We start from the raw sequence: 10989 nt of genomic DNA, 5'->3' as shown, positions 1-10989 counted from the left end.
AAAAAAAAAACTCAACAATTCCTACGACCCGGCGAAACACAGGAACTAAATTACTTAAATCGAAAAGTATCAGAAACCATAAAAATCATGGAAACTACAGTCACAGATGCAGCACATGAAGAATAACAAAGAAAACGAAGAGAAATTAAGGAAAAGGAAAAGAAACGGACGATTTCTTGGCTTGCTCAAGAGAGCGAGCGTGACCGAAATGGAAGAGATCGTAGATCCCATCGGCGTAAACTCGAACTGGGCGGTCCGTCGGGTAATCAGGATTGGAATAGTTAGGAGAAGCGTTGAGAGTGGTGGTGGAATCGGCGGACTTCACCTCTGCCATTCGAATTATCTTCCGACCTCTTCTCTCCTCTTTCGCTTCCGTTCTTCTGCTTCGGCGAGCCCTCTTGTCGTGGATTTCTTCTCCTCCGACAACGCGATGTTTCCGCTCCCTATTTATTTGTTCCTTTTATTTTCTTCTGTAATTTTTAGATTCTCCATTTTTAAATATATATATATATATATATATTTTTTTNTGACTCGAAGTTTGAAATTAGAGATGTCCATTATTCTCGAGAAAGGGATCCACCCTTAAAGTGTGGATGGTAGGGAGAGAGCCCGAAAAAATTTCTTATGAGCTAAGTCAAGACGAGCGTGAGAATGTATTCTTCATTTCTACGTCAATTTGCTTTTTAAAAAATGAATTTGATGTGAAATATTATTTTGTCTATTTTACGAAGTTGAATTTGAGAATATATCCCTCTACGAAGTTTTTACACGAATCGGGTTGGGTCGAGTGAGACGTTTTTTACCTCAACCAAGATATTCGGATTATAAACTTTTTAGACTCAACTCAAACAACTCTTATCAGATAATAAACTTAACCCAACTCGTAAATTTTGTCTTTATAAAATAAATTTACGTAAACAAAAATGTATATTTTAAAATTAGCAGTAAATTCTGGTCGACTTAGTTCATCTAATTTAGTTTTAAGAAAATTAATGATCCAACTCAATCTATAAATTTTTTATTTATTTAAATCCGACACAACCCAGCTCGTATGAGTTGGACTGCATCGATAAATTTTGTGGGTTATCGGGCTTTTTAAACCCCTTAACAAAAACTCAATCTCGAAATTTTTTGAAGGGATGAAAATTTAATCAACGGTAGAGATGAGACGGGATGGAGAATGTAACATCGTTCAATAAAATTATCTAATTAACTGTTTAAAAATTGAAATAAGGATTTCTCTCGGGATAATTATATAAATATTAATAAATTTTACACTAAACTAAAATAATAATGATAAATGTATTACTTTATAAATAATAATTAACTAAATAATAATCATAATTAACTAATTAATTAAGTTATACGTGTATAAAAATCTCACCTACATGAATGTACGACGATTAATCAATATATTGTAACCTAAAACAACATGACGGTGATTAAGACATTTGAATAAACAAAATTTTAAAAAAATAACATTCAAACACGTTGACTTTTCGTCTTATTATAATATGTTTTTTTATTAATTAAAGATAATGTTACCATTTTTAGAAGAATACATAAAAATTAGAATAATATTATAAAGACGTTTATTTATTTATGTTCGCGGAGTAAGAAATATTATTAGATTTATTAAAATATTTTACATTTTGAAATAAAATTTAAATTAGAAAATAAAAAACTATATATTATAAATTCATTTAAAAAACAAATAAAAGAATTATATATATATATATATATATATATATATATATATTTATTTATTTATATAAGGTCCCCATCACCAATTATCTGTTTACTTCATTAAATAAACTGACAAATAAAAAAACAAAACAAAAATAAAAATAAATAAATAAATGGTTCGATGAAGTGACACATCAGGGTCAGATGGTTCCAGGGAGTTCCACAGTGTAAATAATAATAATATTCTTATAATTATTATTAATTACGAAAAATTATTATTTTTAAAATAAATAATAAAATACGACGGACGGTCGTGAATTTGAGGGGCAATAGAATGAATTGGGAAATTTTCTAGTCCTACGCAAGTAGAGACTACTTCGTACGTCCTCTTATCCATGGCCGCCACGTACCTTCTTCTTCTTTTAAATTAAAATTACAACGGATTGATTTTTTTTATTTATTATTATTTATGTTGAAGTATTATTTTTTAATGTTGTTTAATCATTTTTCTTCTAACGTATTATTATTATTATTATTCACTCGAATTTGAGTTAGCCATTAATTTTACTAAAAAAATATAAAAATATATATATACAAATAAAGAAACGATGATTTAATCAGATTTTGTGTCCGTACGGTTAGTCTATCTACGTCAGACTCTTGTGTAATCTACTTTCAAAAATTTATTACAACGCTTGGCTCGAGAATTTAAAAAAAGAATATTTAAATACGAGTAATTTAAAATAAAAATATTGTATTAAATTATAGATTCTAAAGTTAAAAGTAGGCTCTGGTTTTAGAATTTAGAATGGATGATTCAATTTACTAAATTCTTACCACTAATTTTAATAACTCACATAAATTTTTATATCTAATAATTTAGATTTTCTTTTATTATAGAAATAACTTAATTTTTTTTTTTGTTTTTTAAATTATAGAGACCAAATTTACGGTTTAAATAGTGAGCTGAATTTAACAAAGAGCTTCTTAAATTTTGCAATTCACAACTTTTAGTTACACGCCCATAACATTAAAATACGATGGATGATACTATTTTACGAGCGTTTGATTCTCGAGCCAATAACTTGTTCTTTATCACAATAGTTTTGATCTTAAGATAATCTCGTATCAAACCTAATTCTTGGGTTGATATATAATCGACTAGAATGTTTTAGTGTTTGTGGATCAAGCGTTCACGTACGGTCAAAGTTTGATATTACATAGAAATGAAATTGGTAAAATTTAAAGTCAATTATTTAGAGTGATAAAAATTTAAATTGAAGATATGAGCCAAAATTGCCAAAGTTTTGAAAAAATGGTATAAAATCTATCATATATACCCTACCAAAAATTGCATTGGATCAGACTGAGGCATAAAAGACTATTCAACTGAGAGCAGACAGGCACTGGGTAGCCCCTATTTGAATACACTTTTGCATCATTTCCAAAACTCCATAAAAAAAAAAAAAAAAAAATTAAAAAATTAAAAAAATTAAAAAAAGATGCCAAAACCCTAAAAAGAGAGAAAAAAAAAACAATATTATATTATGAAAAGTAAGAGCTGCCCGCCTCTGCCTCTGCCTCTGCCCCTGCCCCCTGCCCTTGACCGCCTTCCTACTAGAGTATTATTCATTTCATGTTTAAAATCGGCAAAACGACACCACTTTGGACTTCATGGAAAGAGACAGCATCTCAACATGCTCCCACTCTTTTAGGTTCTTTCCTCTCTCACGCTCTTACTCAGAGCGTGTCTTTCAAACGCCATTTCTATTCAATTTAAAGTTAATTGAGGGGGGGGGGGGGNCAAGGGGGGGGGGAAATACACAAAATTACATATTTACATGGACTTCAAAACGGTGACGTTTTTTATCCTACCAATTTGGATTCTTGGGAAATTTTTGCTTCCAAAATAGGAAATTCTTCATCTGCGCTGGCGATTTCCCGTCAGGTTCGAGTGATCCGGTTTCTGCAGTGCTGCCTCGTCTGGCCTTTACCGCCGCCGCAAGTCACTTCGGTCCTCTTCTGCGGCGAGGAAAACAGCTGGCTGAACCCGAACATCGACCCCGATGATTTCGATGAACCTCTCAGCGAGCTCACCGGGACGTTTAACACCGGCGGAACTCTCACATTCGCGGAGTATGACCTCTCGATGCCGTTGTGCTTCAATCTCGGTCCGCCATTGAAGCTACTCGGACTACTCGAACTCCTTTCTAGACTCTGAAACACTATTTTCCCTGAGGAGTTCATTCTAGGACTATCCATGGATACTTCTCTGCTCTTCACTCTACCTGATTCCCCTGGAGTCCGACGGACCGGGCTCCGCCCTATTCTCTTCGCTTCTGATTGCGATACTCTCGTTTTCACCAGATTTATCCGATTCTTGTGATCTTGATTGAATTTTGATGGCTTATCGAAATCGAGTGAGAGTCTAGGGAGATCCTCGTGCGAATGGCCAGATGATGAAGAAGAAAGAGAGAGGCGAGCAGAGGATAAGAAAACTGATTCGTAATCCAAATCCTTCAGTAACGGATGATTTAGGGCATCTGTGGACTCGGAGGACACGAGTTTCGAATTCCTGTGAAGAAATTGTTTCAGAGATTTCATTCTATTGCTCGATGAAGACAACTCCGTCTTCGGATTTTCATTCTTCGCGGATGTGTTAGTCATCTGAGTAGCCTTCTTTAGACCTAGAAGCTCTCTCCACCGACTCGAGCATCTAGGAGCGCGAGGAGAGAACGAGTACGGATCCGCACCATCGATTTCCGTTACTCTACGCGGCGTCATTGTATCAGGCGACCGCAAACCGATCTCCGTCGAGGAGAGTTTCTTAACCGACGATTTCACCGATGAAATCTGCAGCGGCATAAGCTTTCCGTCGAAGAAAAGCTCATCAGCAGGAATCAGAGTAACCGGATCTTCAAGCCTAAACTCAAAATCACTGGATGAACCTTCTAGATCTGTACCTGAAATCACCGGCTTACTCGTCTGAGGAGTATCAGCAATGGCAGATGGACTGAGCTTAAAGCCTGAGAGGTTAGCAGACGAGTCGTCTGGATACTCGCGGCTGAAGGATGCGCGAGGGCTCAACCAACCGTAAGAAGTGTAGGCGGTACGTGAGCCGTCGAGGAAATTCTCCGGCTGTATTCCAACGTTGTTGACGCACGCAGAAGCCATGGACACCGGCGATCATGCAGAGCTTGAGATTCAGCGCGATTGGAGTGAACTGAAGAATGAAGGAGGAGCGTGTTTGCTCGACTTATACGCACAGTGTTAGGTTTTTTCTTTTTCTTTTTTAATTATTTTTTTTAACCTTTGTCCTCAAAATTTAAAATAATTAGATTTAAAATTTAAAATATATAAAACAATTTAAGCTATCCAACATAATTAAAATATTAAATATATAATTAAAAAAAAATCTGATTTAAATATTTATAAAATGAGATTTTGTTTTTTTTTTATTTAATAATTGTTTTGTCTATATTGGACAAGATGCTGCAATCTCTGTCCAATCAAAATTTTTAAATTTGGCGTAGGTTAATTATTTTAATTTTAACAATAAAAAACAATAAAGAGTCACGTGTTATTCGCGTGTAATATCTCTGTGTTTTTTACTTTTTCGTGAATTTTATTTATTTTTTTCCCACTTGTAAATACAATAATAAATTAATAGAAATTGTAAGAGCCTTAAATAATAAAATAAAATAAAATGTAATTTTATTAATTAAATACAAGGGTATTTTGGTCAGAGGAAAAATATAATGGGCCTGGCCCATGTGTACGCTCTGGACACTGTCCGCATGGAAAGCCCGGCCCAGCTACCTCGAAATCATGCATTTATTCAGATTAAAATAAAATAAAATAATTTTAATATTTAATTAATCTTTCCGGCCAGGAATCTTTAAGCTGATCTCCGTCTCCGACGATTCAACCGGCGACGACGAACAGTTCGTGAAGTTTGGCGAGACTGTTAACTACGGTAGGTGGCAGTTTCCTTTTTCTTACTTCTGATGTGATTTCTCTCTGGAATTTGGTTCTCAATCTATGCTCGTATTACTCCTTTTTTTTTTTTTTTTTTTTTTTTTTTTTTTTTNGGTTAATCTCGCGGAATTTTTCATATCATGGAGTTATGGCCTCAAATTTGTTTTTGAAAAAATCTAGTGATCTCGGTTCAAGAATTCCAGAAATCGAGCATTTCGTTCGTCGTGCATTGTTGTTTATTGTTCCAATATTATCGTAGCATTTGGTGTCGATTTTTCTTCTTCCAGACATCTCTTAATATTTTCAGTTTCTTGCTTCATTGATCACTTTTCTTGAGGCAAAATTAGAGCAGAGTAATTGTTTGTTGCTCGGCATTGACTAGTTTCTGTTCTGGTCTTCAAGATTTCGCGATTGAAACTGCATATTAGTTCCGTTTCAATTGTAGTAGCTGCGATCTTAACTTTATGGTGTTTCTAGACACTTATTAGATGCTGAAATCGTGGAAGCTATTTTCATTTTATCTTTGTTGTCTCACATTATTGACGCACTATACTGGTAGCTAACGAACTTACAGATGGGCGATTTTCACTGTGAATAATGAACTTGGTGATCTCTTTCAGAAATTGCAAGGGATGCACAGTCTGGAGAAAGTGCACGATGATTCTGCCAACAAGGACAGCAAAGTCTCTGCTGAATTGGAGCCTTCTATTAGTCCAAATGGTGATATCGAGGAAGAAAATGAGATTGCAAATATGAATTTGGGAGACTCTAATGCTCTAGCAAATGGGCTCTCTTCCATGCTTATGAACATCATGAGGGATTTTGACTCCAAAGCTGATGATACTCTTAAAAGCCAAAGCCAGCTTTCATTTTCCCTTGACCGACTTACTTCAGGTAGGATTACATTTACTTTGTTTTATTAGTTTTATCATATAAAATAGAATTTCTTCCTTTGTCCAGTAATATAGTTTAGGGGAAGTGTATAGGTAAATGATATTCTCTCATAATTTACCTTTTTTCTTGCCATAGATGCAAAAATGAAGCTTCTGAGTTTCATGGTTTTTTCAATGGTATAAAAAGATATTATTTTAACTTTTAACAGAACTGGATCAATTACTTGAAGATGCTCCTTTTCCATTCATCATGCAGCATGCCTTGAGGATTTCTAGTGTAAGAAAGAGAGTGTTGTCTCTAAATTCCATCTTAAGATCCGTACAACGAAGAGTAGATAACATAGATCGGGCGATCTCGATGAGTAATTTACCAGGTGATTGACTTCTCCCTTCACGGGCCTCAATTTTGTTATCTTTTATGGCTTTTAATTTAATGGAAACTTATTGAATAACATCATTGGCTGTTGAGGTTTGTTCAATGAAGGTCCTTATTCTCTCCATCTATTGGAAAAGGAAAGGTGTTATTCCCATAAAATAATGCAGGAAGAACCAAGGGCAACTCAAAACTTCAATAAAGATCCTTGTTCCTGGCATTCCCTATATAATTCTTTTTGCAGTTATGTGGGCTATTTTTGTTAGCTCCTAATTGTCAGATTTTATACGCAACTTTTCACTACATCATTGAACTGTGTGGAATCAATATATTCATTTGAAAACCTCTGTTGTGACTTCTTATGGAAGATTTAGAACTTTCCCCTTAACATGTTGCACAAAGAGGATTTAATGACGATTTTAAACCTACCAATAAGGATCTTTTACTTTTGAATTAAGAGGTGGAATTGAGGTATCGATTGCAAAACCTCAGCTGTTCTTTCTCAGGGCCTCATTCGAATATCATATGATTTTTTTTTTTTTTTTTTTTTTTTTTTTTTTTTTTTTTTTNGCATTTGGATTTGTACCTAATGTGCCTCTGCCCACCAATTCTGGCATGTTTCTTCGTTGAATGAGACCAACGTTTTAGTTTTTGAAAATTCTAGGCTAAGAATCTATTCTCTCGTTCAAACATAGTGCCATGATTTTTTAAAGCCATGCCTCTGAGGTCATAAATCATGATTTTGTTTTGCTTTCTGAATTGCATTTGGTGAGGCATCCATGGGACAAATCATTTTGCTTCTTTACAGAACAGTCTTGATCTTGACAACTTGATTTCTTTCTTCATTGTGCTTCTTTTTTCAAATGTTGATGACACATACTTTCCATGAGATGCTGTAATAAAATTCACTTATTATAGTAAGTTTTTGTAATTGAATTTCTTTTAGTTTCCAGACATTCGAATATCTATGTATGTAGGTTTTCTTCTGGGAACAAGAAACAAGTACGTAGGATATTGAAATTTCACATATATTCACCCCCGGGTAATTACCATTATAGCTGAAGTAAAAAATACTTGTAGTGCTTTCTACCTTATCCTTTCTTGAATGTACTTGTCTGTCCCCTGCCTGTGCTATTATCTCTCACAGTCTGACAACCTTTCTCTTGTCCCTCTCTCTGAAGCTCTGGAGACGGACGAAGAGAGAGAGAGAGAGAGAGAGAGAGAGAGAGAATACCACCAAAACAGATGGAAGTTGACTGGTGGAGGGCAGTAGGGTTTGACAATGGGGAAAAAGATTGATTTTGGAACTTAGTCGAGGAAATATGGTATTTACATTTTTAAAATTCTGTGTATGAAGAATGAAGTAAAATTTTGGAGTGACTCCAAATGGAAGTTTATGTATGAACTCTCATAATGTCACTAGATACTTAAGGTCCGAGTGGACTATTTAAGAGATATTACTCTACTAGAATCAGTGCCTTGTGTGTTTGTGTGTCCAGGTCACCTTGCGTGTATCCTGACTAATCTCATGGCACAACCATCTGACCGTACTACATTTGGTTGCCAAGGAAACTCTTAAGATGTTAAATGCTAGGTAGATGACTACCATGATCTAACTATATATATATATATGTATGTATTCTCTCTTCTCTCTTTTCTTTTCTTGAAGGGGTGGACACGATGCGGCGTGCCAGCAAGGACGCTAGGCCTCGATTAGAGAGGGGGTGAATTGGGAGGTCCCACATCGATTGGAGAAGGGAACGAGTGTCAGCAAGGACACTGGGCCCTGAAGGGGGGTGGAGTGTGAGATCCCATATCGGTTGGGGAAGAGAAGGAAACACCCTTTATAAGAGTGTGGAAATCTCTCTTTAGCAGACACGTTTTAAAAACCTTGAGGGAAAGCCTAAAAGGAAAAGCTCAAAGAGGACAATATCTGCAAGTGGTGGGCTTGGACTATTACACCTTCCCTTCCTTCTCATCTCATTACGTTATGGTGATATAACTTCTAGCTTCATTGGCAGTGAAATTACTTACTAAAATTTCGCTCGCACGGATTATTACCCTAGAATGAAAAGTGCTCCTTCAGATTGGTGTCTCATAATTTGGATCCTCACTTTATAGACGAATTGCTTGTTTTCTGATTGACAGTCATCCACAACCAGTGGGGGAGTAGGCATTCATTTTGTGGCTCATTTGGCTGATTGTCTATGCGTTATACATTGCAATATATTTATTATTTATTTCCTTGTATCATTGTCACTAAAATATGCCTGTTCTCTACAGATATTCGTTCCTCTCAAAGTTCCTCGCAACCTCATAATGGTTGATCACGTCGGGAATTTCAACTATTTATTTAATTGATACAAATTGGGACTCAGATCTCGCAGATATTTCGATGATGGTACGTAGCTGCAGCATGCGTCCGAAGGTTTTGACGACTGTGTGCATCCTTTTACTGCCCCCACCCCTCCATTTTGACTACTATGCTTGGAAATACTGTGATAGAAAAACTATTTGTGAGTAAGAGTTCTGTTTCTGAAATCAGGTGGTTCTTGCAGATTATTTTAACCTGTAAGTTGCTGTGTTCTGTTTTGTTTTTAGGAGAGTTTCTTATTAAAATAAGAATTTTCAAATGATCGAGTTATAATAAAGCGATTTAAATAGAATAGTTTTTAGCTACAATGGTTACCTACTTAAAATTTAATGTCCTACGAGTTTTCTTGACAATCTAATGTCGTAGAGTTATACTACACAGTTGTCATGTGAGATTAGTTTAAATGTATTCAAGCTATCGGTTGAAAAAGATTTCTCATTTCCTATTTTAGTTGATTAAAAAAAAAAACCTTTATTAGAAATACCACAATTTCGGCAAATCGCTTAGCTCCGTTCGTCTTTGGTGCAAGAGCGCTCGATCAGTGAGCTATTACGCATTCTTTCAAGGGTGGCTGCTTCTAGGCAAACCTCCTGTCTCTGCACCCTTACCTCCTTTATCACTGAGTAGTCATTTTGGGGTCTTAGCTAGTGATTTGGATTGTTTTCCTCTTGACGATGAAGCTTATCCCCCATCGTCTCACTTGCCGACCTTGACCCCTGTTGTTTTGAGATCAAAGTATAGTGTACTTCATATGAATTTGACCCCTGTTGTTTTGAGATCAAAGTATAGTGTACTTCGTATGAATTTGGAGTAGATAATTGACAACAATTGTTTTTTTCGTTAATTTTTTTAATCTAAAATTAATTAAATAGTTAATTTGATAAATTTTCAATTGAGTATTTAATTTAATTTTCTTACAATTTAAATATAAAATTCTTAACCTCTGATACTTAATATTGAATTTCTTACTCATTTGCGTGGAAAAACAACATTTTAAATCTAATTTATATCATATAGTTTTAGTTTTCGAAGTAAATATATTCTTAATCCAATAAATTTAAAAATAAAAAAAAAAAAAGAATTTGTTTTCAAAAAGACTAAAATAACCTTCTGACTCGGTCGACCTCCACTAGTGAGGTTTAGGGTTCTGATAGCCACTATAAATGAGAAAGGTACCTACAAGTTTATCGTTTCAGTTCACACAATTCATCGACGAACAGAGGATAAAGATCGGCCTGCCACTGTTTTTCTGAGGCAAAGTTCGAGTTTGTTCTCCATCGACAATGAGAGCCAAGGTTCATCTTCCTAATTTTCTTCATCTTTCGTTATCACTGTTTCCTATTCTTGCATTTTTCTCAATTTTTTCTGTATGCTTTGAGGATTTAGTTGTTTTTGCCTCGATTGGAGTCGGAATGTGTGACCGAAGTTCTGTCAGGTTTGATAGCTGGATGCATTTTCCTAGCTGTGTTCATTATTCTCACTCTTTGCGAGTCGGAAACTAATGTTCTTAGGGTTATTAACTTTGGAAAGGGGATTAGGGTTTTTTGCTATTATCCTTGGATGTACTTTCCTATTTGTGTTTGTTCCTCCATGATCCTGAATCTTAAGTTACTTGTCATTGTTGGCATACCGGTTGGGATTTCTGACCCTTTTTTTTTTTTTTTTTTTTTTTTTTTTTTTTTTTT

At 35.0% G+C, this 10989-nt stretch overlaps 3 protein-coding genes and 1 long non-coding RNA gene across 6 annotated transcripts in view; 2 read left to right on the top strand and 2 right to left on the bottom strand.

Moving 5' to 3' along the window:
* Nucleotides 1-455, bottom strand: part of LOC111787987 (choline-phosphate cytidylyltransferase 1-like) — a 4093-nt gene extending 3638 nt beyond the window's left edge. Inside the window, exon 1 of the mRNA XM_023668108.1 lies at nucleotides 171-455. Coding sequence (XP_023523876.1) covers nucleotides 171-334 — 164 coding nt within the window. The 5' untranslated portion in view covers nucleotides 335-455. The remainder of the gene's footprint in view (nucleotides 1-170) is intronic.
* Nucleotides 456-3497: 3042 nt separating this feature from the next.
* On the bottom strand, nucleotides 3498-4883 carry LOC111787986. The gene has a single exon (XM_023668107.1). It carries the CDS (start codon nucleotides 4858-4860, stop codon nucleotides 3631-3633), a length of 1230 nt encoding a protein of 409 aa, XP_023523875.1. The 5' UTR covers nucleotides 4861-4883; the 3' UTR covers nucleotides 3498-3630.
* On the top strand, nucleotides 4872-9622 carry LOC111787988. Of its 3 annotated transcripts, none has more exons than XM_023668111.1 (5): nucleotides 4872-4955; nucleotides 5579-5662; nucleotides 6285-6558; nucleotides 6767-6931; nucleotides 9214-9622. In XM_023668111.1, the coding sequence occupies exons 3-5, from the start codon at nucleotides 6297-6299 to the stop codon at nucleotides 9255-9257; spliced, it is 471 nt and encodes a 156-aa protein (XP_023523879.1). In that variant the 5' UTR covers nucleotides 4872-4955; nucleotides 5579-5662; nucleotides 6285-6296; the 3' UTR covers nucleotides 9258-9622. The 3 variants fall into 3 exon arrangements, with proteins under 3 accessions (XP_023523879.1, XP_023523877.1, XP_023523880.1); XM_023668109.1 differs by having other exon boundaries at nucleotides 4879-4960; XM_023668112.1 differs by having other exon boundaries at nucleotides 4879-4960; nucleotides 5579-5666.
* Nucleotides 9623-10411: 789 nt separating this feature from the next.
* The window catches only part of LOC111787491, a 2122-nt gene continuing 1544 nt past the window's right edge, over nucleotides 10412-10989 (top strand). Inside the window, exon 1 of the long non-coding RNA XR_002813991.1 lies at nucleotides 10412-10599. This is a non-coding gene — a long non-coding RNA (uncharacterized LOC111787491). The remainder of the gene's footprint in view (nucleotides 10600-10989) is intronic.

The sequence above is a fragment of the Cucurbita pepo genome, chromosome LG02 (genome assembly GCF_002806865.2).
Source record: "Cucurbita pepo subsp. pepo cultivar mu-cu-16 chromosome LG02, ASM280686v2, whole genome shotgun sequence".
In the NCBI taxonomy this organism is placed as follows: Eukaryota; Viridiplantae; Streptophyta; class Magnoliopsida; order Cucurbitales; family Cucurbitaceae; genus Cucurbita; species Cucurbita pepo.
Note: the sequence above shows the minus strand (reverse complement) of the source record. Positions and strands in the feature narration are given on the sequence as shown.